Below are 26516 nucleotides of genomic sequence, written 5' to 3'. Positions count from 1 at the left end.
TCTCTCTCTCGATTACGGAATGTTTCAACATCATGTGGGTAGAGAGTACGACGTGACATCTCCGTGTGCCCCTCACCCAGCTCCACGTCTTTCATCCGCAACCCCTCTTCTTCCAGTCTCCCCTTCAAATCTCAGACAAACGAGCAAAACAAACAAAAGCCCACCCCCAGGAATTCAGAGCGGGTGCCCCATCAGGCAGCCACGGGCATCTCCGTGCCCCTCCGCGACCCCCGCGGGCGGTGGCTCTGGGACAAGGCGAGGGACCGTCCGTCCAGCGTAAGAATTTAAGGAGGCACAGAACCGAGCGGCGGGCTTGGGGCAGACGTCCCTTACAGAGCGGTCGTGCTGAAACGCTGACGGTGGAACGGTAAGCTGCGGTCACCTGGAGGTGACTCCTGGGGCAGCCTCTCCCCAGGGCCACGGGCCTTACCTCCTCCCCACCCGCAGCTGCCCCCACCGTGGCCTGGGCCTCTTCGCTGGGTCTCCACTTCGTCCCAAGGACGGAAGACTTTCTGATCATGCCACTCGCTCGCTTAACAGTCCGTGGTTTCCTGTGACCCAAAGGATGAAATCCACACCCAACAGCTCTGCGTGTGACGTGCACACAGGAAATGCTGAATGCATGAATGGAGGAATGCAGAACCCTGGGTCGTAAAGAGGTACCGCAACGTGCACATGCCGGGGAGGCCCCACCCACCCCCGGCCACGCTGGGCCTTGCTTGGCTTCTGCTCAAAGGGAGGGCAGGGTGTTTGCCCAGAGGGGGCTGGAAGGGCCCCGGGTTCTCTCTGACCTCAGCACTAGTCACTGTTTCTGATTTACCGCTGGAGGAGCTCACGCACAGCCAGCCACACGCCACTCACGCACACAGCCTCTGCTGCCTGCCTGCCTGCGAGCTATCATCTGTCTATTAGCTATCTATCTATATCTATCTGCCTCTATCATCTGTCTGTTATCTATCATCTATCATCTATTTATCATCTATCTATCTTTCAGCCTGCTATCTATTTATCTTTCATCTATCTATATCTGTATCTATCATCGATCCATCTATCATCTCTCTATCTACCAATCTATCATCTATATTCTATCTATATCTATCTGTATCTCTATCATCTGTCTGTCTCTATCATCCATCTAGCTATCATCTGTTTATGTACCAATCTATCTGTCTATATCTATCTATTATCTATCTGTATCTCTCTATCATCTGTCTGTCTCTATCATCTATCTTATCTATCTATCTATCTATCTATCTATCTGTCTATCTATCTATCGTTCTCTCTCTCTATCTCAATCTCTCTATCATCTCTATCTCTCTGTTTATCACCTCCCTATCTCTGTCATTTCTATTCCTTCCATCCATGCATCCACCCACCCCCTTACTTTCTCTCTCTCTCTCTCTCCCTCTCTCTCTCTCATCTTTGCCACTTTAGGCCCCTGGACTGCCCCTTACTCCGTCTCACCCTGCAGGTCTGTTCACCCCGTTCCCTCTCCTGTGCTCCACTTATATAACTTCTCAGCACCGCTGTCCCCCTCCGGGATCGCCCCGACGCCCGACTCCAGCGCTCTGAGCCCCCTCCCTGAGCCTCACTCGCTGCACTTCTCACACCAGCTCCCCTTGCTTATTTGCTGACCTTTCTCTCCACTCTCATGAGGACAGAACTCTCCTTCATGGTGTAACTGGAGTCTCGTACATAGTGGGCCTTCAGTAAATTTTGGTTAAATGAATGAATGAGTGAATGCTGAGCGTTGAGCTGAGAAAGGCTAGTGTACTAGGGAGCCCCTCCCCACTGCCCTCTCCCCTGCTTCTGCTCAGAGGGGGGCAGAACTGCTGCCCACGCCCTCTCCCCTCGCTGGGGACGCTGGGGAGGGGGACACTCCCCGCCCCCCTCTCACCTTGATGACGCCGGCCTCCAGAGGGGGAGAGTGGCCTGGGGTCTCTTCATTGCTCCACTTTTCACAGGCACAGCGAAGGGGAAGGGGCTTGTAGCAGTTTGATATAATGGATGAATTCCAACAGGAAATACTGGATTATGCTTGTAATCTCATCTGCGCCTGGGCATGACAGCGTTATGACCGCCCCTTGGTGGGTGGGGACTCGCAGATAAGAGGTGTGGCGGAGGACAGAGGTGAGCGTTTCTGATGTTGGAGTTTTGATGTTGGAGTTTGGTGCTGAAGCCTTAAACTGGTGCCCCGGGAAGTCAGCTCACAGAGGAGAGAGAAGCCAGCCCCAGGAAGGAAGGAACCTTGAACCCAGAGAAGGGCAAGCCCCAGGAACGTAGGAACCCAGGAAGCCTGAGCCCTGGCAGACATCGGCAGCCATCTTGCTCCAACAAGTGGAAATAGAGTTTGGTGAGGGAAGTAACTTATGCTTTATGGCCTGGTGTCTGTAAGCCCCTACCCCAAATAAGTACCCTTTATAAAAAACCAACCATTTTCTGGTATTTTGCATCAGCGCCCCTGTGGCTGACTAGTGCAGGGCCCAAGTCTGGAGCAGGGGCGGGGTAGTGAGAAACCACACTTCCCCTTGGGCCTAAGCCACGTCCTCCCCTGGGGCTCAACCAGAGCGTCCCACGGGGCGTCCGGCCCTCGCCTCGCTCTCCATCAGTTCATCTCCACCTTGTTTCTCCTGGCGCGTTAGCTTCTCTCAGCACCCAGGGGAGGGGGGTGGTTGACTAGCAGCCCCACTCCCAGTTTGCCTTAGAGTCACGGGTTAATCCCCCAGAGAGTCTTTCGGGAGGGATTAGGCCAGGCTGAGCGCAGGCAGGTGCAAGCCACCCCGCCGGGAGCCCTTCCAGCTGCTGCTGAACACCGCAGCGTCGGTCATACCCAAAGGGCCCTCTGTGTCGGTGCTGGGCCAGCGCTCCTGGCCCACCGCAGGGGATGCCGGGCAGCCCTCCGGGAGGACCCAGTCCCCATCGGGGAGGGACTAGCCATTGTTCGGAAAGCAGCTAAGAGTTTCAAGAACGTCTACCTAACAGGCACTGCGTTAGGGCCCGACCGAGCACGTTCTCCTTTAACCTTCCCAGCAGTCCTGCACGGTCGGTGTTTTCATGCCGCCGCGTTACAGGTGGAGTTCTGATGGAATCTGCGGCTTAGAAAGTGCACTTGCCTAGTAATTCAAACCTAGGGGCCAAGGTATGCAGGTCGTTTTTGAATATCTACCATAAATGCCAGACCTGCACCGTCTAATATGGTAGCCCCTGACCGAATCAAAATGAATTAAAATGAAATAAAATTTAAATATTTCAGTTCCTCTGTTGCACTAGAACATTTTCGATGACTCGGGTGGCTACTGCATAGCACAGGTGAAGAATATTTCATCATTGCAGAAAATCCTACTGAGTAGCCCTGCTCTCGCCGCCCTCCACCCCAACACAGCCTTCTCAGGGAACACGGCAGGTCCCGAATGACTGGAAAGGAACCTGCAATCCCAAGACTTGACATCGTGCGCCTGACTCTCCAACCCCTGCTCTTCCTTCTGCCCGGCCCTGCTCTCCACCCTGTAGGAAGGTTTGCATTAATCAGGCAACAGAAAGAGTCCTGATAGGATTGTTACGTTAGGAAAACAATTTTTCTTAAAAAGAATTTTTGAAGAATCCCGGCTAAGGGGTGTAAGCCCAAGTGAAGGAATTTTAGAGTAAATATATACTCTATCGAAACACTCCCAGCAGAGTTTTTATTTTGACTCTTATTTACGTTTTTATTACATCCAATAATATGCAGTTTCAAAATAGGCGTTGTCTTGACTCAACAGCAAAAACACTCAGTTGTCAAGAGACCTCTACCCTTCAGTAAAGAGGAGCCGTTTTTGGGTGTGCTTGCTTTTGTGTGTGTTTACATTTTTCTCTCTCTGTAGAATGATTGTGGCCTCTCCCAGCACTGCCACGGTCCCCAGTTTCCTGGGGTAAAGCTTCACTGGACGAAGCGAAAGGGGACAGCTCGCTGGAGGGCCAGAGAATGTGGAGAACTTTTGCCAACACTAGCAAAATCTGTATTTACTTGGAACTCTCCTCAGACAGACCCTTTTCCACACAAGACTTGTGGTTTCTTGAATTTGAAGCTGTCAGGCTCAACTCGGGGGCCCGAGAGCCCACTTTTACTTACTTTTCCCTTTGAAAGCGTTGGTGAAACAGTCCGAAACCTGAAGCAAAAGCCTTGCTGCTCAAGTCCCGATTCACGAGCTTCAAAAGCCAGCCTGGAGGGAAGCGGACTTGGCTCAACTGACAGAGCGTCCGTCTACCACACGGGAGGTCCAGGGTCAAACCCCGGGCCTCCTGACCCATGTGGAGCTGGCCCACAGTGCTGATGCGCGCAAGGAGTGCCGTGCCACGCAGGGGTGTCCCCCGCATAGGGGAGCCCCACGAGCGAGGAGTGTGCCCTGTAAGGAGAGCTGCCCAGCGCGAAAAAAGCGCAGATGCAACAAAAAGAAACACAGATTCCCGGTGCTGCTGATAAGCATACAAGCAGACACAGAAGAACACACAGAGAATGAATACAAGAGAGCAGACAAGGGGGGGGGATTAAATTAAAAAAAAAATGGCTAGCCTGGAGAAGGCCGGCGCTCTCCCTGGCTTCACGTGGGCGCCTCCAGACGGGGCAGGAGCTGGGCCCACAGCCCTGGCCGCACGAGCCGGCGCCTGCACGCGACAGGCCCTAAGCAGCTCAACCTAGAATCACCCGCGGAGCTCGTCGAAGGCCCAAACCACAGCCCACCTCGTCGTCGAGCAATTAATTCAGTCAGATTCTCGGGGCAGCCGAGATGAAGGCAGCGCCGCGAGCTTGGCGCCCGTGAACTCCAGGTCCCTGGACGGTCCCCGAAATCCACGGGAGCCCCCTCCCAGACCGATTAAATCGGAATTTCTGGGGGCTTTGGGGGACTCTGCTCGTCTCCTGTACAGCGAGGGCTTTGAGCTGACTGACCCTTTGCACCTCCTGATGACACGGATCCAGCCGAGGGCCGAGCAAGGTGGGGATAACAGGGAGGAGAGAGAAGGTGGTGACGAAGAAGACATTTACCTGGGTCCCCATCGCGCTTGATGGCTTCAAACACGGGTGTCCAGGGAGGCGTGGGCAGGGCCCCGAGAGCTGAGAAAGCTGCTTAGTCACAAGGCACCTCCTGACCCCGCTGCAAGGTCGTGAGTTCGGGGCTCTGCAGAGCCTGGCGGGGGTCCCGGGGCGCTCCAGGTGTCCCCACGGCAACCGTGTCCTGCCTCGGGGTTTCCTGTTCTGCAGAAAGGAGAGCGAGCCGTGCGTCGCTGACGGGGCCGCCGTGGGAATACTCCCTGTCCACAGCTGGAAGGCGCCGGCGGGGGCAGGCGTTGAACAGCTGGACGTAGGCGCCGGCGCCGTTTCTGTCCTCTAAGGTCCTGGCACGGAGCGGGCAGGACCCAGGAGGACGTTGCTGGTTCACACGGCGGCCACAGGGGGGCAGTGTAGCCCGGGGTTCTGATCGTTCTATTGCATCTAGTCCGGGGAAAAAACTCAGCGTTTCCACACATGCTTCAAAAAACTAGTTATCGTCTTGGGAAAAGTAAGAATACGTCCTTGAAACATGACAGAATTACCGTAATGCACGATTTAGGGTCAAAATAAAGTCACAACAGTATGGAGTCAAATTTAGTAAGGCATAAAAATGTTTATAGAAATTTATGAAGAAAAATAGGAATTTTGGCAAAATTATGGAAACATACATATGTGTGTATATGCATATAGAGTCCATAATATTAAAGTTTGCCTATGTTTTGGAAAAAATACAAACATGACTTTTTTTTTTAAGATTTATCTTTTTAAAGATTTATTTTATTTGTTTATTTATTTTTCTCCCCTTTGCCCCTGCCAGTTGTCTCTTCTCTGTGTCCATTTGCTGTGTGTTTTTCTGTGTCCACTTGGATTCTTGTCAGCGGCACCAGGAATCTGTGTCTCTTTTTGTTGCGTTATCTTGCTGTGTCAACTCTCCGTGTGTGCGGCGCCACTCCTGGGCAGGCTAGACTTTCTTTCGTGTGGGGCGGCTCTCCTTACAGGGTGCACTACTTGTGCATGGGGCACCCCTATGTGGGGGATACCCCTACGTTGCACAGCACTCCTTGAGCGCATCAGCACCGCACATGGGCCAGCTCATCACACAGGGCAAGAGGCCCTGCGTTTGAACCCTGGACCTCCCATGTGGTAGGCGGACGCTCTATCAGTTGAGCCAAATCCACTTCCCCAAACATGACTTTTACAGTGAATTTTACTTAGAATGAGCTACAGAAAATGCACTCCTGCTTTTTCTTTTCTGTTCCCCTTCTCTCTGAGGGTTCTATAAGATGCTCCTCTGACTCTAAGTCAGTAAGTTAACAAGCTAAGAGGAAGAGCACCTAGAAAGTTCCTGACTTGCTCTCAGGTCACAGTTCACTGCCAGCCTCCAGGGCAGCTGGTGGGAGCCCCGCCCTCACTGGAAGGGCTGACTCTTGACAGCTGATGTTGGCCTTGGGAATCTGTCTCTCACTTGGATAGGAAGTCAATGACTTGTGAATTTAATATTAACTGTTAATGCCAATGCATTTTAATTTAGTCGGAGCGCCTTAGTTTAAGAACCCTCGGAAGACAAGTGTAAAACAATTCCAGTTCCTGGATGTGTGAATTGTGTTTCCCACGTAAGGGCACTGACTTTCACGTTGACCTTGCCCGTGGCCCATGCGTAACCCACGCCTGGACGGGGCCCCTGGGCTGTGGTAACAGGGTCATTACCACGGGCAGGTGAATGGGGCCAGAGCCCGAAGTCACACTGAGTTCTCACTTGGTACATGTGACTGAAAGAACCAAAATTCCATCAATTACTTTTAGACGGTGGCTTTATTCAGATGTGTATTTTCTTCCAAGCAATAGGTAACTCTGTATATACATAAGCAGGTACCAATGTGTAAAACAGGTATCAGGATGCCTTTGAGTTGACCCAGACATTGTGCTACTTACATCTCTTAACGATTTTAAGAACAAAGGAAAAGGAGCCTCTATTCATTTCGCCCTGACAGCCACAGCCCTCAAGGGTCATCTTTCAGCGCCTGAGAGGAGGCGGCAGCACGTCTTATTACTCAACACCTTTAGTCTCCCAAGCGGTTCTCGCTTCTGTATGTCTCCCCGCCCAGCTTTCACGTTGATGGTCGTGGCTACCCCCAAAATTAAAACAATCTCAGGTATGTACAAAATTATGTAAGTAGCAACTGTTAAGAAAATCATAATCCTCCCTTTGAAACAAAGACCGTAGTGTTTGGGTAGCGTTTGTCTGCAGAAAACATCCAGCAAGAGAGTCTAAGGCCCCCATACTCCTCCTGACACACAGGAGCAGTGAATTGTACTTTTTGTGGCTTATAAAGCTCCAGGCAGCCTGTTTCCAAATGAATATGTCCCTTCTCCCCTTGACCTTTCGGTGATTAAATGCAGAAACGATACCTGGCGACACTTAGTCATCCGGCCTCCCTCCGCCGTGTGGGGCCTCTTTGCTTCAGGACTTACAAAGCTTGCGTTTTAAATAACTGTGGATCCTCACCTGGATCTCAAATCTGATTTAAAATGGGTTCTCAGACCTCAATCTCGTATTTTCATAAACCTAGCACTTCACACTGCCTGGAGAGGCCCATCCCTGGAGCTGGGGTGGGAAGGACGACTCGGTGCTGAAGGCTGCACTCAAGCACCAAGCTCCTCAGCCGAGACCAACTCCCTCCCCCTTCCTGGGCCTCCTCCCCCTCCCGTCCTGGGCACCTCTTTAGGGGCATCTCCAGTCTGCAGCCTTGAAGCCTGGGGTTCCCTCTGGCCCTCACCTCCAACCAGAACCCACCCCAAGTCCTGCTGCTGCTGCCTCCGAAAGGCTGCGCCCACACCTGTCCTGGCCCCAGCGCCCCCGCCTTGGGCCGGCCCTGCCTGCTCGGGGCTGCTCTCGAGGCCCTCTGCACTCACCTGTCCAGGTCACCCTTGGGCCGTTGGACATGGACCTGCCGCGCCAGCCAAGGCGGCTCCCAGCTCTGCTCACAGACACTGAGGGCAGTGAGGCTGTCAAATTCCTGGTAATCTGGATGGTCCTTCCTCTCCCAGGTTCCCCCAACCAGCCTCCAGTCTTCCCACAGCCATGCTTTGGCCCCAGGTGCTGCTTTCCTCTCCTCCAGCAGCAGGCTCAGATCCCTTCTCCTTTGAGAAGCTTCTCCAGGTCCCTCCAGGCCCTGGGGCTCACACCTGGCCTGACCTATGTGGAGCTCAGGCCCCACATCCTACAGGTGGAAAGCACATAGAAGATGTTGTTTCTTAACGTCTCATGTTCACATCCTTATCCCCAAGGCAGGACCGAGACCTTGTTCTCAGCACACTTGAACTGGTTCATTGATTTGCACGAGGTGAGAAGTTATACACAAAAATTTTTAAGATGAATGTTGTTATTCCTGTTCAGGCAGCCATACTCAAGATCAAGAACCTTCAATTCTCTGAGGGTTTTCTTTTTAAATTAATGAACATTTGCAGTGAAGGAAGAGTTTGCCAATAAATTGGTGTATCATAGATAGAATGGAGAAGAGAAGGTTGCTATTTCATTGACATATTTTGGGTAAGTTTTCTAGAATGGATGGGCTTAAGCCATCTAATTACTTAAAACAGATGCCAAAGAGATGGATGACTCTCAGACCCTCTATGACAGTAACTGCTGTTTTAAAAGAATCGCTCCCACCCCTGGCTGTTTAAATTAAACGAGTCATGCTAATAACCGAATCCAGGTCACAGTCCAGTGGAGCTTTCCTGATCCGCAGTGGATCGAGTGTAGACCGAGTTTGCTCGCTCGGTGGCCTCCCGCTGGAGGCCCGGGCAGTGTTTGTAGAAGTGCCTGGCGATGTGCTTTCGGAAGAACACCGAGAGGTACCACCTGAACTTCTCGCCCACGAAGGCGTAGATGACGGGGTTGATGCAGCAGTGCGTCATGCCCAGCGTCTCCGTGACCTGCATGGCCTGGTCCAGCCTGTTAGAGCTGTCGCAATTGTTGAGGCCGAAGAACTCCGGGAAGGTGCTCAGGAGAAGGACGACGTTGTAGGGAGTCCAGAAGAGGAAGTACACGAGCATGATGGCGAAGATGAGCCGCACGGCCTTGTGCTTCTTCTTCTCGTTGCGGCACCGGAGCAGGGTTCTCAGGATCCCCGAGTAGCAGAAGCCCATGACGAGCAGGGGCAGGCCCAGGCCCAGGATGGTCATCTTCAAGGTCTCGAAATTCTTCCAAAAATGGTGCTGACTTAAAGGAAAATGAGGGCTGCACGTGACATGAGACCCTTCCCTCTGGGACCTGGAGAAGAGGATGGCCGGTATGGAGACCAGCACGGCCACGAGCCAGGTAAGCATGCTCGTCACCGCCCCGAAGGTGACCGTCCTGGCTTTTAACGCGAACACGGCGTGGACGATAGCCAGGTACCTGTCCAGGGTCAGCAGGATGATGAAGAAGATCCCCGAGAAGAAGCCGATGGAATAGAGCCCCGACAAGAGCAGGCACATGGTGTTCCCCCAGGTCCACTGGGCTGCGGCGTAGTGGGCCCAGAATGGGAGGGTGAGAACAAAGAGCAGGTCGGAGAGCGCCAGGTTGAGCAGGTAGATGTCCGTCATGCTCCGCAGCTTCTTGCAGGTCACCAGGATGAGGACGACCAGCCCGTTGCCCACGAACCCGAAGATGGAGACGAGGGCGTAGAGGGGCGGCAGGAGCTGCGCGGCGATCTGCCTCACGTCGGTCTTGTGGCAGGGCGCTGACTCCTCAGGATAGTCGTAGCTGGGGCTTGTTGTTTGATAATCCATGCTGATGGAGTCTGCGAGAAAGAAAACGTCACCCCTCGTTAGGCCCTGGCATTGGCTTAGTGGTGCACCGGGGAAGCCCACCGGCTCGTGCACAGGCATGTTTTTAAATAGGTACCTGGGCTTCTACATTTAACTGAGCTCCCTTTCTGGCTAGAGAGTGAACTTCGGTGGTGAAGGGAAGGTTTGCAGCTGACTTCTCGGTGCTGCTTGACCCCATTGGACAAATTCACGAAAGCACCAGATCAAAGCTGGTCTGTCTGTAGCATGGTGGAGTAAAGTTCTGAGAACCATTTCAAGAAACTGAGTCAAGGAGGATGCATCACTGTCTTCCCATCTAGACTTGCTTTACGTTAGGCCACACGGAGCACGTACTACGCATGTGCCAGGAACAACAGTTAAAGGTGCCACAGCTGTGCCGGGCTCTGTGCTGAGCGTCACGCACCTTCGTTCGGTCCTCGGAGTGGCCCTGAGAGGTGGGTGACGTTACTGATCCCCTGTTGCAAAGACCCTGATGCCCAGAGAGGATGAGTGACTTGCCCAGAGCTGCCCAGCTAGGAAGCACCCGCCCGTGCATGCAGGCAGCCTGCTCTCGTAACCGCCGGGCTGCTCAGTCTCACACCTCTGAGGGAAACGAAAGCCAGCACCATCCGCCCGGCTCCTGTGGGTGGAACGACACGGGCTGAAGCCCAAGTCGCCGAGGAGGTCCTGGGAGCCAACGGGCCATCTGTAAAGCCCAGGCTGCCATCCTCACGGTTCTTCCGAGATTCGTGTTTGTGGCTCTTGAACCGACACAGGGAATGACCCTCGCACGTGGACACGAGACGGTCCCTTGGAAAGCGTTCCACGTGCCATCCGAGGTGAGTGCCACACCACCTCTCCCGAACCAGCCGGCTCGCCCGGTCCAACTAAGGGCCACGTCCCTAGCTGCGGGCTCCTCGCCTGAACCCCTGAGTAGCTTTCTCCCCTCTCTTGGTGGGAAGACAAGCCCAGAAAATCTCACCTTTAAATTCTAAGTCAGAAGAAAATCCTACACTACATGCACTGGGGAACCAATGTGTTAAAGGGAACCTTTCTGATAATTTGGTATTTATTTGGACAAATTTTAGGCTTCTCCCATTCCTGGGGGGAAAAGCCAACCAGACCTAGACACAATTCCCGGCCGGGACAAGCGCTCAGAAGGCACCTGTGGCAGAGGCTGCTGCTCTCTTCAGCACAAGATAACCCTGCCAAGATTTTAGGCAAGACTTGTCTCTCTGAAAACCTTTCTTCTGAGAGGCAAGGGTTTTTCTCTTATTGGAATTTTGCACACTTTAAAGTCTTTCATTCACAAAGGTGTTCTGTCCTTCTGATGATCTCAAAGTCTGCAGTTCACTCCCAGTTCTAGGTTCTTTCCTTATCTTAAAGATTACATTTTGCGATAATTCTGAGAGCATCTGGTTCTTGCCAGATGTCTTCTCAGGGTTTCCTGTAAAGGCGTTTACTCATCACAGAAGTCGAGCTAACTCACAGGCAAAGCGGCTGAGAAGTGACTTACCGGGAGATTTTCTCGTCAGGGAGCGGTTGCCTCAGTGCCTCTGGCCAGCTGAGCTCGCGAATCAACACAGACGCAGCATCAAAGTAGGAAATGCACAGCTTCTTCGGAGGGAGGGCGGAGTTTTAATGAATAAGTATACTGCAGAAAAAAAAGTCAAAGAATGGTTCTTCTCTTTTTTTTTTTTTTTGTAAGATTGAGCTAAAAATAGGCTAGAGAATAGAGCTCTGATCCGAAAATTTTTTCAGGGACTTCCTGATTCCTTTTAGTTCTCTTCGTATCCAATGACACAGACTCTGTTAGGAAATGGGAAGAATTAGAGGGTCTTGAGGTAGAAGAGCACGTCAACTCACTGAGTCTGAAGCTCTCAGATTACTCAAAGCTCTCAGATTACTCCAAGAGTCAAATGACTCCGACAGGACGACACGGCTTCGTAAGGGTGATATCAATGGGAGAATTTGGGTTCTTTTAATGTTTGCCCTCAAAGTAAAGCCAACCCGAACCAAATTTAAGCTGGGATACCTAACCCTAACCGCGCAGCCCCTTCCCCACCCCCCTCCCACGACTCGCACGCCGACGCTCGCCACTGCGATGAGTCTCTAAACGAAAACAGCTCTGTCCAAAGGGTTTGCATTGCGGGTCATCCTCGAGCAGAACTCGTGCAGCCGTCCTGCCTGCGGCTGGGTGTCCGGCGGGCACGCCGATGGAGTTTCACGTTAAGCCTTCGCTGTTTCACAGCCTTCCAAAGTGGTCAGCGTTTATGACGTCCTGCCCTGTGCAACAGACGCGGGTGGCAGAGTCCCCGACTCCAGGAAGGACACTGCCCACTTGGAGCCATGAGAAACTTTCAACTGGAAATCGGCAGCAGCGGGCACGGGGGGGTGAAGTTCATGCACGGCAGTACCGCGTGCAGCCACATGGCGCTCTCGGGCTGGTCACTAAAACCAGCTGTGGACACAGGGAGCCCGGGTTCAGCTGCCCACTCCCCCGTCACGAGAGACTCTCCCTCTGTGCTTTCAGGCCGCAGCTCTAGAATAAGGAGCTTTGGCTTCTGACCTAAGGGAGGGCAGAGGCAAAATTATATGCCCCATGCCTGTGGACTGGGTGGGGCCTCCACATCCAGCACGCAGCACGTAATATGCACTCAATAAACACCAAACTTCGAGTTACCACTCGGAGGTCCTTTCTTGGAATTTATTTTAGATAAAATTCTAACAAATTTGCCTCCCTGGGGTCCTTGTCTGGAGCAGATTAGTACCAGCAAACTAGCAGCTGAAAAGATGAGGCTAATGACTGATGCTTGGAGACTGGTTAAAAGGAACTGTCAGGGAAAAGCCTGAAAACCACAGAAATACCCTGGCAATCAGGAACCATCCCACGGAGGGGGCGTGTGTCTGCATTACAACAGAGACCTGTGACTGGAAATTGTAACATGGTCAGTGAGTCATCGAGAAAATATTCAAGTTCAACCCATGTGGGCAATTCAAGAGGCAATGCTGAAGAGTTGGGCTCTGCAGTCACCAACTTGCTTCTTTACTCGTTGACTCTGAACAGGTCCCTGACCATCTCTAAGCCTTAGTTTCTTTATCTGTGAACGGGGGGCAGAAAAAAACAAAAACAAAAACAAACCCAACCAACCAAACAAAAAACGCTCGTCTTCTAGGTTTGTGGTTGAGCCTGAAAGATATAACAAGTGTAGAGCTTCCTCAGCTGCCTGCTCATGGCAAATCATCAGTGGGTTATCAACGCAAACAAATAGAAAGTGTGCCATAGAAAGGCCACACAAAATGGGTAACAAATAAATTAACTTAAATTCCACACAAGATAGATAACAAGTACAATTTTTTTTTTTAAAGTAGCCATCTGTTCACTGCTAAAACATCTGAGTGGCCCTCTTGAATGGTGCTGGACAAAAGTTATGTTTCTGCACGTGACACACAGCGCTCGAGCTTTGCTCGTCCGTGTTGGGGTAGATGGGGACGTGCAGGCATGTCCACCCCCAGAGGGCAGTGTGGAGTTGCAGAGCGGACGCAGAGCCACGCAAACCGTGCTACTGACTTGCTGGGTGACCTTGGCAGGACGTCCCCTCTGTGAGCTTCCTCATCTGTCAGGTAAAGGGTTGCACCTGGGATTCCCAAGGCAGCTGCCACCTTTTTTTTTTTTTAAAGATTTATTTCCTTCCCTCCCCCGCCCACACCCCGGTTGTCTGTTCTCTGTGTCTATTTGCTGTGTCTTCTTTGTCCGCTTCTGTTGTCAGCGGCACGGGAATCTGTGTTTCTTTTGTTGCGTCAGCTCTCCGTGTGGGCGGCGCTATTCCTGGGCAGGCTGCACTTTCTTTCGCGCTGGGCGGCTCTCCTTATGGGGCGCACTCCTTGCGCGTGGGGCTCCCCTACGCGGGGGACACCCCTGCGTGGCACGGCACTCCTTGCGCGCATCAGCACTGCACGTGGGCCAGCTGCACACGGGTCAGGAGGCCCGAGGTTTGAACTTTGTGCCTCCGGCGTGCACGACTCTCACTCTCAGTCCGTCGCATTCCAACCGCCCGTGAGAACCCTCTTTTGGATTAGGCTGTCGCTAGACTCAATGCCCACGTCGAGGGCTTCAGTTCGGCCTCCCTTTGGGTTTAAACGGCTGCGTTTGGGTTAGGCTCCACATCCAGTCGTGGCGCCCATGTTCTCGGGGTCGCTTGGCCGTCCCTGCCCAGATCTTGTGCTCGGAACAAGCCAGGCTACGGATCCCAAGTATTGCTGTCAGGACTGGGAGAACGCCGGTTCTTTCCCGCTGGCACAAAGGGCCAACTGCAGGAGCACGGCGAGCTAGAGCCCTGCCCGCAGCCGCTCGTACGAGATACCGGAGCCCTGGCTGACTCCAGGTGGTGAGAGCCGACGGTGCGAGATGGGCTGCCAAAAGAGCGCACGCATCTTTTACTAATTTTTAAAATTATATTATAAAACCAACACATGCTCGTTATATAAAAGGGGAAAGCACGAAAATAGAAAGTAGTAAAAAAGAAAAATTAGCCACGTTCTCACAATCTCAAAACAATCATGTTGACAGATGGTATGTTGCAATCCGAACTTTTCTTCAGGCATACTTTTTTTTTCTTTAAACAAATTAATTTTATTGATGCCTATTAATAAAGCATAAATCCAGAGTGTGGGCCATGGTGTGAACCGTTGACCATGGGGTGCGGGGGTGCCCAGAGATGTACTTGCCAAATGCAATGGCTGTGTCATGATGATGGGAGGGAGTGTTGCTGGGGGGGGGGAGAGGTGGGGTGGGGGTGGTAGGGTTCAATGGGACCTCATATATATATTTTTTTAATGTAATATTATTACAAAGTCAATAAAATAAAATAAAATAAAAAAAAAATAAAGCATAAATCCATCCAAAGTGTACAAATCAGTGGTATTTGGTATAATCACACAGTTGTGCATTCATCACTCCAGTTATTCCCAGAGCATTTTCATTATTCCAGTAATAATAATATTAATAATAATAATACTAAACAACAAGAACCAACCAAACAAAACTCATCACCTCAATCTCTCTATGCTTCTCCTGCTGCACATAGCAGCTATTCTATTTCCTTCTCTCTAATTTGTATTTATATTTTGTAAAAACTGTCTTATATATGCACTATAGCCCAAATTTGTATTTTACATGAAGTTTCACTATGTTATATAGGTCCATGTTACATTTTTTAGCTTTCCTTCTAGTAATATAAATGTCCTTAGACTTTCTCTTTCAACCACTGTCATACCCATATGATAGCTCTGTGAGTGACAAACAGCATGACGCAAGCACAGTTTGATTAATTGTCCTCACATATATACCATTCTTTATGCTGCTTTTGTTTTTGCTAGACATTACAGTATAGGCGTTTTTTCATTTTTTTTTTTTAAGATTTATTTATTTATTTAATTTCCCCCCCTCCCCTGGTTGTCTGTTCTTGGTGTCTATTTGTTGCGTCTTGTTTCTTTGTCTGCTTTTGTTTCTTTGTCCGCTTCTGTTGTCGTCAGCGGCACAGGAAGTGTGGGCGGCGCCATTCCTGGGCAGGCTGCACTTTCTTTTCACGCTGGGCGGCTTTCCTCACGGGCGCACTCCTTGCGCGTGGGGCTCCCCCACGCGGGGGACACCTTGCGTGGCACGGCACTCCTTGCGCGCATCAGCACTGCGCATGGGCCAGCTCCACACGGGTCGAGGAGGCCCGGGGTTTGAACCGCGGACCTCCCATATGGTAGACGGGCGCCCTAACCACTGGGCCAAAGTCCATTTCCCCATTTTTTTTTTTGAGATTGATAGAACTATTCTTTGTCGACACAGAATTGTTTACAAAATTCTTTAATGGGACAGGATAGTGGTTCATGCTTTTGATATTTCTGGTAAACAAAGGCCTGTGATAATTGCGAATTATTTTTTTGTCTTGTTTTTGTCTTTGTTTTTAAACAAACCAATTTTATTGATTCATATTAATAAAGCATGAAATTCATCCAAAGTGTACAATCAGTGGTATTTGGTATAATCACATAGTTGTGCATTCTCAATCATTGCTAGATCAATTTCATTGTTTCAATGATAAAATAATACACAAAAACAGACAAACAAAATTCTTCACCTCTCCATCTCTCTATGCTTCCCCTGCTGTACATAACTGCTACTTCTGCTACTCTTACACAGTTATTTATTTCTTTATTAAGCAGTTTTTTTGAGATACATCCATGTATCTCATTGCAGCTGTCCAGGCATCTGATTAGGGTGGTGTTACTTGGACACCCCATTTCTCTCTTTTGTAGGGTTTTAGTAGTTGGAGGCTGTGCGTTACTGCTGTTCTTTTTTTTTTTTTTATTTCATATTTGTTTATTTAATCTACATTTATTTATTTTTTAAAAAAAGATTTATTTATTTATTTATTTATTTATTTCTCTCTCCTCCCCCTCCTCCCCGGTTGTCTGTTCTCTGTGTCTCTTCTGCTGCATCTTCCTTGTCCACTTCTGTTGTTGTCAGTGGCACGGGAATCTGTGTTTCTTTTTGTTGCATCATCTTGTTGTGTCAGTTCTCCCTGTGTGCAGCACCATTCCTGGGCAGGCTGCACTTTCTTTCACGCTGGGCGGCTCTCCTTATGGGTGCACTCCTTGAGCGTGGGGCTCCCCTACATGGGGACACCCCTGCGTGGCAGGGCACTCCTTGCGCGCATCAGCACTGCGCGTGGGCCAGCTCCACACGGGTCACGGAGGCCCGGGGTTTGAACCTTGGACCTCCCATGTGGGGGACAGACGCCCTAACCACTGGGCCAAGTCCGCCGCCCATTGCTGTTCTTTGATTCTTGGTTCAACCTGTTCCGGGTCTTTAGGATTGTCCCTGTTAGTTGCTCAAATACGGGCCCTGGAACCAGTGATGGGCTGCAGACCTATCCTAGGGCCTTGGGGAGGGGGCTACAGAGGCTGGAAAAAGCCTCTCAGGTATTTACTTGTAATTTCCTCAGGTGCACTTCCTTGGTCTGCCAGACGATGGCGCTCTTCAACAGCCTTCTTGGTTCAATGCCTGCTCGGGGTTGATTTTCCTGCAAAACCGACTGGATCAATGTGATAGAGGTGCCTGCCTGGAGGTAAGGAGCCTCTTAATCCATACTTTCTCAGAAGCAGTTTTGCCCACATTTCCCGGCAGCGCCCTCCCTTTTCCCAGGTAGGAAATAATTCCACTCCTCTGGTCCTTAACAAGCAGTCGTGGCCAGTAGAGAGGGACACAGAGAGGGTCGGAGCTCTTCAGTGCGGGGTCTGGCTGGTCTCCAGCTGGCTCCCAGGGCGAACCATGGCGCAGCCCTGACTGGCCCGGAAGGGCTCGCGGGGCACAGCAGACCGAATCTGTGGGTCAGAAGCTGAGTCGCCCTTGAGCTGTGTCCCTCTCTCTCCCCCTTCCTGGGGAGGTGGATCCCTGGGGCCCCCTTTATAGCCACCAGACAAGTGTCTATGTGGGTGGGGCTGGGGCGGGGGGGGGGCGCTGGCATTTGCAGCTGCAGCTTTTAACTTGAACTTTCGCAGTCTTGATTCTGTTCCTTTGCCCCTGTCTCTTCTGGGTGGTGTCCAGCCTTCCCCTGGTGTCCTACAGCCTAGAAGGTTTTTTCCTCAGGCCTTTTCTACCTGTTCTCTGGCTGTTTTGCTGGGAGAGCTGATAGTCCTGCGTCTTTCTCATCTGGCCTCTTCCCAGAAGTCCCCCCCATGTTATTAAATTCCTTTTTTTTTTAAAGATTTATTTTTATTTATTTAATTCCCCTCCTCTCCCCCGGTTGTCTGTTTTCTGTGTCTTCTTGCTGTGTCTTGTTTCTTTGCTTCTGTTGTCATGAGCTGCACCGGAAGTGTGGGTGGCGCCATTCCTGGGCAGGCTGCTCTTTCTTTTGCGCTGGGCAGCTCTCCTTATGGGTGCACTCCTTGTGCGTGGGGCTCCCCTACGCGGGGGACACCCCTGCGTGGCAGGGCACTCCTTGCGGTCATCAGCACTGTGCATGGGCCAGCTCCACACGGGTCAAGGAGGCCCGGGGTTTGAACCGCGGACCTCCCATGTGGTAGACGGATGCCCTAACCACTGGGCCAAAGTCCGTTTCCCTCCTTTTTTTTTTAAGATTTATTTTTTATTTTCTATCCCCTTTCCCTCCCCGTTGTCTACTCTGTGTCCATTCACTGTGTGTTCTTCTGTGTCCGCTTGCATTCTTGTCAGCGGCACCGGGAATCTGTGTCTCTTTTTGTTGCATCATCTTGCTGCATCAGCTCTCTGTGTGTGTGGCACCACTCCTGGGTGGACTGTGCTTTTTTTGCATGGGGTGGCTCTCCTTACGGGGCACACTCCTTGTGTACGGGGCTCCCCTATGCGGGGACACCCCTGCGTGACAGGGCACTCCTTGTGCGCATCAGCGCTGCACATGGGCCAGCTCCACACGGGTCAAGGAGGCCCAGGTTTTGAACCCTGGACCTCCCATGTGGTAGGCGGATGCCCTATCAGGTGAGCCACATCCACTTCCCAACCTTTCCTGATAAATATGGCCCTGTAATTTTTTTTGAGGTATAACTTACATGCAGCCGAACACACTAATCCTAGGTGCAGGGCTGGGTGAATTTTTAGGGTGCGTACTCTCTCGTAACCATGACCTCGAGGACATGGGGAATGTTCTGTCATGTGCAGTGCCCCTGCGCCCGCCCCGCGGTAATGGCTGCTCGGGTTTCTGTCATGTTATTTGGCTTCATGTAAACGGAATCCCAGAGTCTGTCCTCTTCTGTGTCTGGTTTCTTTGTCCCACGTGACGCCCTATGACTCTGGCAAAGCCCTAACAGACGCTGGGCTCTTTCTAGCTGTACAGAGCGCTCCGGGTTCCTGCCGGGCGGAGTCCACGGGGCCCCCAAAGCCTCGTTACCAGGAGAGACGGAGAAGCCCCCTCCCCACCAGGGCGACGCTCTGTCCCCTTGCCTCCGGCCCCTTCACCCTCTGCAGGGCGGGGCAGCCACCACGCTGTGCTCTCTACTCCGGGTCTGTCCTCCGCGGCCCCTTCCCGGCCCGTGCACCATGTCCCCCCACCCTGAGCCAGTGTCACGCCGAGAAGCCACGTGCAGGCTTCATCCCACGTGCGCCGACACGGCGGGACCCCGCACGCCGCAGGCAAGCGCACCGCGTGTGTTTGGGTTGTTTCAGATCAGAGACAAGGCTCGGGGCTGGTGCACCCTTAGGTGCTGCTGCGGAGGCCTGCCGAGGTGGAGAAGGCAGCTCAGACCACCAGTCCCTCCGGCGGCCGGACACACTGAAGACTCAGCTCTGTGCAAAACAGGATATTGTGCGGAACTTTTCCTGTTGCCCCAGAACAGGCAACGAGGGCCCAAGGGGGGGCCCAGGGGTGTTATTTACCCCACCTTCTGCAGAAAACCACCAACACCTGGGCTCAGACACCTCCAGGGGGCCTTCAAGATGTGACAGAGTCGCCTTATCAACTCCTCCTCCCTGGCCTGAACGAGGAGACAGTTGGGGGGGGGACTGCAGGTGTGGGTGGGGAGGAGGGTGGAGCTTGGTCTCCCCAGAGCTGAGGGAGGGGGATCTGACCCAGCTCCTGAGGATGCAGCGCTGGGCACCCCGGGCAGCACAGCACAGGGAGGCAGCACCCTGCAGTGCTGGGCAGGCCAGGTGGCACAGCTCAGGAGGGCAGCACTGGGCACCTTGGGCGGCACAGCTCAGGAGGGCAGCACCCTGCAGCGCTGGGCACCCCGGGCAGCACAGCACAGGGGGCAGCACCCTGCAGCGCTGGGCACCCCAGGCAGCACAGCACAGGAGGGCAGCACCCTGCAGCGCTGGGCACCCCGGGCAGCACAGCACAGGGGGCAGCACCCTGCAGCGCTGGGCACCCCAGGCAGCACAGCACAGGGGGCAGCACCCTGCAGCGCTGGGCACCTCGGGCAGCACAGCATGGGGGCAGCACCCTGCAGCGCTGGGCACCCTGGGCAGCACAGCACAGGAGGGCAGCACCCTGCAGCGCTGGGCACCCCGGGCAGCACAGCACAGGGGGCAGCACCCTGCAGCGCTGGGCACCCCGGGCAGCACAGCACAGGGGGCAGCACCCTGCAGCGCTGGGCACCCCGGGCAGCACAGCACAGGGGGGCAGCACCCCTGCAGCGCTGGGCACCCCGGGCAGCACAGCACAGGGGGCAGCACCCTGCAGCGCTGGGCACCCCGGGTAGCACAGCATGGGGGCAGCACCCTGCAGCGCTGGGCACCTCGGGCAGCACAGCACAGGGGGCAGCACCCTGCAGCGCTGGGCACCCCGGGCAGCACAGCACAGGGGGCAGCACCCTGCAGCGCTGGGCACCCCAGGCAGCACAGCACAGGGGGCAGCACCCTGCAGCGCTGGGCACCCTGGGCAGCACAGCACAGGGGGTAGCACCCTGTAGCGCTGGGCACCCCAGGCAGCAGCCCCGCCGAGCAGGAAAGAGGAAGACTGGGAGAGGGCTGGGGTGGAGCAGGGCATGCAGCGAGGTGACGGCATGTCCTAAGGATGCGAGAGGGCTGCTGGGTCGAGCGGCGATCACCGAATTAGGTAAAGAGGCTGGAACCGTCTCCCTAGAGCCCACTTCCTGGGCGAGGTGACACCAACAGCCAGGAGATGGGCGTTCAGGAGAAGTCGAGTTGAAGAGGGCTCATGTGTCTAGGGGGTGACAATGGCGAGTCCTTGGAAGGGACCACCTCTGGACACCCCCATCCGGGTGCCCGCCCTCTGGGGTGCCGTGGCCAGCACGGAGTGGACACCGCAATGGCCCGTTAGATAAAGAGGCAGGCGCCCTCTCTCCCAACCCCCCTCCTGCTCTCAGGGCTGCCCCACGCTGGGAGGGCCAGGGGGCCTCCCTGGAGCAGACCACTACCCAGGGGCTGGCGGGGAGCGGTGGGAGGGCTACGGGAGGACAGAGCCTGCTCCTCCGCTGTGCAGAGGTCTCTGGGATCCCGTCCCCCCTGAGGCCCGGCTGGGGCAGGGGTTGGAGGAGAATGCAACGCTCGCCTCCTGGAGGCACGTGGCTGTCTTGTAAGAGCTGGAATTAAAGCAGACCCTTCCAGAGTCTGAACATCTGCTCGCGGGGGCCGGGCTGGCGGAGCTCCGCAGGTGGTGGCAGGACGTGGCCCCCCCAGCCTAATGCTCGGCTTGGCTCTCCATGGCCCAGGCTGCAGGAGCTTCCCCTTGGTGGCCTGGGTGGCCTTTCCGGCTAGCTGACCTTACCTGGAGCCATTTCCATTGGTCAGGGAGGTTTTAACAACGCGTCAGCACGAAAGGGAAAGGATGGGGTCTTGAGGACTTGACCCCAGAAGGCTGCAGGAACCAGTTTCTGCAGAACCACCCAACCTCCCCAGCTGCCCTGAGTGTCAAAGAGCAGGGGAGGGGCCGGGGTGGGCTGATTTAAAGTCAGGAGACACAAACCCTTGGAAGGATGATCTATGTTTTTTTGCCTACTTCTGCTTAAATCAGACCTCTCAGATGTTCTACCCAGAGTCACAGAGACTTCTAGAAATGGAGGTGCTTGGCAGCTTTTAAATCGCAGGCTCCTTAGTGGCATACGGCCAGTGGAGGAACACCACGAGTCAGCCAACTGTCTCCTCTGGGTTCGCAGACTCTTTCTCACAGACCTCTGTTCCTGGGCTCCCCCGGTGCACTGTCATCCTCATGTCCACCCTTCTCTGTCCTCGTCCCCACCGGCAGGGCGGGCTTCTAAAGGGCTTCTAAAGGGCACAGGAACGAGCACCCACCTTTATGCACCCGGCCCCGTCCGGAACACCCAGGATCCTCCAATGTGTTTGTCGTATGGCACTCCATGAAGGAAGAAACATTTTATGTATCAACTCACTCTGTATCCTAAGAAGCTTTCGTGCTTCCTAACAACCTTCAAAGACCTGCAAAGCTGGACGTCCTGCCCTGGCTCGGCCTCCGTCTTCTCTGCCCCGGGCTGGGCTGGGGGCGTCACTGGCTGGGGTGGACCTTCCCTGTGGCGGAGCAAGGAGGAGCAAGTGGCCCACCTTGAAGACTTCTCGGGCAAGGCAGCTGCACTTCTGCCTGCATTCCGCTGGCCAAGCACCTGGGGACCGGGCAGGGTGGGGCGCCGGGCCCGCGCAGCGCCCATCGCGCAGGCAGGCGTGTGCAGTGCCAGGGAAGGGGGGGAGAGGCTGGGCACGGCGACACGCTCTACCTTGCCACGGTGTAACAACACGGACGGCTTTTAAAGGCGATACTTAGAGCACTGGTTTATTTGCCAAATTGTAGCTTTTTTATGCAATATTTACCCTTCGCTGTCATCTAAAACAAATTTCATGCCATCGTTCATTAGGAAAATGCAGATGCTGAAGGTGAAGCTTTAAGTAGCGACATAGTAACATCCAGCTCCCAAGTTGCCGGCCCCAGAAGCCCAGGGTTTCCTGCTTGTGCCGGGTACAGTAGCAGGTAACACGTGTGAACGTTCTTCACCTGCTCAACCAAGAGGAATCCTTCACTCAGGTGAGCTCCTCCCTTACACAGAGGATTTAAAAGTTTTGATTTAGGAGCCTACTAGACTTCGAGTTCTCACTGGCCAAATATGGGACAATCTGAGCATCCAAAAGGACATCTGAAAAACAGTGAAGCTCTCAAATATGAGGAAATTCATGACTTCATAGTAGTACCAAAAAACGGGGGGCAGGGGGGCTTGGCAGCAAGCCTGCGAGAAGACAGAGTGATGATGGTGCTGGGGCGTGTGCCGTGCTCCGAACGCCGTCCTTCAGGTGCCGCGTCACACACCGAAGCCCAAAGCCCACACGCGAATGCCCTGTAGAGCCACAGGTTGAACCCGCATCTCCCCCAGGCTCCTGAGCTCCAGCCAGGACTGTCTTGACCGGTACTGCGTTTTCAGGTTTGGCACAAGCCTAACGCTTCACAAGGACACTCTGCCACATTTGCAGCAGTTCAATTTTCCTTTAACTCTCTTTTTTTTTTTAAGATTTGTTTATTTATTTGTTTCTCTCCCCCCCCCCCCCCCCCCCCCGTTGTCTGTTCTCTGTGTCTATTTGCTGCGTCATCTTCTCTGTCCGCTTCTGTTGTTGTCAGTGGCACGGGAATCTGTGTTTCTTTTTGTTGTGTCATCTCGTTGTGTCAGCTCTCTGTGTGTGCGGCACCATTCTGGGCAGGCTGCACTTTCTTTTGCGCTGGGTGGCTCTCCTTACGGGGCGCACTCCTTGCGCGTGGAGCTCCCCTACGCGGGGGACACCCCTGCGTGGCACGGCACTCCTTGCGCGCATCAGCACTGCGCATGGCCAGCTCCACCGGGTCAAGGAGGCCCGGGGTTTGAACTGCGGACCTCCCATGTGGCAGACGGACGCCCTAACCACTGGGCTAAGTCCGCCGCCTTCTTTAACTCTTTTCAGAGAGAGGACAGTGGTATTTTTGTTTTTGTTTATTATCTGGACTCAGTGCTTGTCTCCAAAAGTGAGGCGCAGGAAGGTAGTTTGGAAAACCAGTTCCCCCCGTCTGTCCAGTCTCCTCGGCCAGCCCCTCCTGCCTGGTAAGGTGAACACTGAGATTCGCAGGCCCAGGTGTGATGGCGATTTGCTTCCGAGGCAGGGCCTGCAGCCAGTTACATCTCCAGGCGCCTTCTCTGGGCCCAGCGATTGGCTTTGCTCTCCCAGCCCTCAAGGGTTCCTTTTCCCACAGCTTCCGGCTTCCAGGACTTCCACTCACTGGGTTCTGGCCTGGGCCATCCCACAGCTCGGAGTTGTAGAATAAAAGCCTGTGGGGGAGGGATGTGGTTGTGGCTCAACTGATGGGGCATCTGCCGACCTTATGGAGGGATCAGGGTTCAAACCCCGGGCCTCCTGACCCGTGTGGAGCTGGCCCACACGCAGTGCTGCTGTGCACAAGGAGTGCCGTTGCCACGCAGGTGTGTCCCTGCATCGGGGTACCTCACGTGCAAGGAGTGCGCCCTGTAAGGAGAGCTGCCCAGAGCGAAAGAAAGTGCAGCCTGCCAGGAATGGCGCCGCACACACGGAGAGCTGACGCACAAGATGACGCAACAAAAAGAGACAGATTCCCAGCGCTGCTGACAAGAATATAAGCGGACACAGAAGAACACACAGCAAATGGACACAGAGAGCAGACAACTGGGGAGAGGGGAAGGGGAGAGAAATAAATAAAAAATAAAAATATTTTAAAAAAAAAAGCCTGTGGGGAATCACAGGGGGCAGGAAACAGCACAAGAAAGGAGCCCCGCCCAGCTCCGCGGACCAGGCCTCTGCGCAACAGGCGCGCTCCAGCTCTCCCACCGCTGCTTCTGGAAGGAGTCCTGCGGCGGCTTCCCACACCCCCGGCCCCTCCACTCCCCAGAGGAGCTCATTGTTCTCCACCTCCCTCTCCTGAGCTCTACCTCCAACCTCCCCTTTCCCTGGAAGGACCAAGCAAGGCTTTTCTTTATTTTTCTTTATTTTTCTCTCAGTTGACCATAGATTTTGTATATATTTTTATTTTTAAAATTTCATAATATTTCATATGGGGGGGGGGGATATGGCCTAACAAGCACGTGAATAAGAGGCAGGATATTTGTTAGAGTTTCAAGCATGGGGTGCTTGGTTGTCATAGATAAGCCACAAGAAAGCAAAAACATATCATGCACTTGAGAAGGAAAGGATCGCAGGACCCAACCAAGCCCCCAGGAAGCCATTACCCTTCCCAAGCTCGCCACGCTCTGCCCAAGACAGCGAAGTGCAGTCCAGGTGGGAGGAAAGGCTCAGGGCCAGCCCTGCCCGTCACGCTCGTCCTGGCTCAGCCGGGCTCCCCCGGCCCCTGGGCACCAGCCCCGACCCCCTGCACCCTCCTTCCCCTTCACCCCGGGCACGTCTCCTTCTCCTCGTTGTCCCCAGCTGGACCCTCAATTCCAAGAGACGGCAAAGAGCGAGTGAAGATACACTGGAGACGGGAAAAAGTGGACAGTCACAGAGAGAGGGGGCGCTTTCGGGCCACAGAGATGGACAGCCTGTCTCTGGCCACAGCCGTTATGCCCCCGATATACAAGGAGTGCAGTGGTGTGCCTTGGGACACACAACCCAGAGGTCCCTGGGCACCTGCTTGACTTGTCTTTATTATGCCAGGAACCCTCGAAGACTATTATTACATATAAATTGTCTGCCGCCAGGGTAGTTTATTTCTCTCCCTTTAAAAACAGCAAGCAGAGTACCAGGCACTTTATAAGCCAGCCGAGAGCTCCTGCTCCGCGCTGGACGGGGTGTACGTGGAGCTCGCCCGATCCGCCGTCTCCCGGTAAAACACCGGGCAGTGTTTGCAGAGGCGCTTGCAATGTGCTTGCGGAAGAACACCGAGAGGTACCTCCTGAACTTCTCACCCACGAAGGCGTAGATGACGGGGTTGATGCAGCAGTGCGTCATGCCCAGCGTCTCCGTGACCTGCATGGCCTGGTCCAGCCTGGAAGAGCTGTCGCAATTGTCGAGGCCGAAGAACTCCTGGAAGGTGCTCATGAGAAGGACAGACGTTGTAGGGAGTCCAGAAGAGGAAGTACACGAGCATGATGGCGAAGATGAGCCTCACGGCCTTGTGCTTCTTCTTCTCGTTTCGGCACCGGAGCAGGGTTCTCAGGATCCCCGAGTAGCAGAAGCCCATGACGAGCAGGGGCAGGCCCAGGCCCAGGATGGTCCTCATTATCGTCTGGAAATTCTTCCACCTGAGCGGAAAATACGGGCCACAGGTGTAATCAGACCCTTCCCTCTGGGACCTGGTGAAGACGATGGCCGGAGAGAGGCCAGCATGGCCACGAGCCAGGTGAGCGCGCTCGTCACCGCCCCGAAGGTGACCGTCCTGGCTTTTAACGCGAACACGGCGTGGACGATAGCCAGGTACCTGTCCAGGGTCAGCAGGATGATGAAGAAGCTTCCTCCAAAATAAACCGACTTGATACAGGCCTGTGAACAATTTGCACGTGGCGTCCCCCAAGGCCCACTCGTTTGAGGTGTGGTGGCCCACAGCGGGAGGGTGAGCAGGAAGAGCAGGTCGGAGAGCGCCAGGTTGAGCAGGTAGATGTCCGTCATGCTCTTCAGCTTCTTGCAGTTCACCAGGATGAGGACGACCAGCACGTTGCCCACGAACCCGAGGATGAAGACGAGGGCGTAGAGGGGCGGCAGCAGCTGCGCGGCGATCTGCCTCACGCTGGTCTTGTGGCAGGGCGCCCCGTAATCGTAGTCGTAACTGGTGGTGGCCTCTTCGACGCTCCCTTGATATTCCTTGTGGACAGTATGTTGTGCACCAAGTGGGGGAACGTGTCCTTGTCGTCCATTTTCCTCTGTTCTGTAAACGGAGAGGAGAGAGACGGTGACCACACGACGTCAGTGCCGCAATCCCTGATCTCAAAAAAAAAGTCTTGCTCCACATAAGCCGTTGCCCTGTCTTTGAGCTTTCCTCCAGGGGAAGCCAGCCCCTGGCAGGCCTGTGTGCTAGTCCATCACTTCCCTTTTATTCCTAGTAGCAGACACCAATTGTTTACCCCACGGCTATTTCCCAACGCCCTCCGTCTGCCCCAGCAAGCCCGATTTTCTTATCATGTTAAAAATGCTGGACACTTCTGCTCTCCCTACCTCCTTCACCCGGGTGTGGGCAGGCATGCGACCCATTCCTGGACAATAATATGTAAGAGGCAATGT

At 53.8% G+C, this 26516-nt stretch overlaps 2 protein-coding genes across 2 annotated transcripts; both read right to left on the bottom strand.

Moving 5' to 3' along the window:
* Positions 1 to 6819: 6819 nt before the first annotated feature.
* On the bottom strand, positions 6820 to 11460 carry CCR5 (C-C motif chemokine receptor 5). The gene is made up of 2 exons (XM_004449012.5): positions 11334 to 11460; positions 6820 to 9810 (listed from the first exon to the last, which is right to left on the bottom strand). The coding sequence occupies exon 2, from the start codon at positions 9797 to 9799 to the stop codon at positions 8744 to 8746; it is 1056 nt and encodes a 351-aa protein (XP_004449069.1). The 5' UTR covers positions 9800 to 9810; positions 11334 to 11460; the 3' UTR covers positions 6820 to 8743.
* A 12813-nt stretch (positions 11461 to 24273) lies between these two features.
* On the bottom strand, positions 24274 to 26158 carry CCR2 (C-C motif chemokine receptor 2). The gene is given in 7 exon segments (XM_004449011.4): positions 24274 to 25160; positions 25163 to 25349; positions 25351 to 25616; positions 25619 to 25763; positions 25765 to 25838; positions 25841 to 26083; positions 26086 to 26158. Coding segments are annotated over 7 exon segments (1092 nt in total). The 5' UTR covers positions 26153 to 26158; the 3' UTR covers positions 24274 to 25050.
* Between the last annotated feature and the right edge of the window lie 358 nt (positions 26159 to 26516).

The sequence above is a fragment of the Dasypus novemcinctus genome, chromosome 26, assembly GCF_030445035.2.
Source record: "Dasypus novemcinctus isolate mDasNov1 chromosome 26, mDasNov1.1.hap2, whole genome shotgun sequence".
Lineage (NCBI taxonomy): Eukaryota > Metazoa > Chordata > Mammalia > Cingulata > Dasypodidae > Dasypus > Dasypus novemcinctus.
This window is presented reverse-complemented; position numbering and strand designations above follow the sequence as displayed.

What these genes read in the sequence shown, in the direction of transcription:
- CCR5 (XM_004449012.5), bottom strand. Translation starts at nt 9,799, where the DNA reads ATGGATTATCAAACAACAAGCCCCAGCTACGACTATCCTGAGGAGTCA.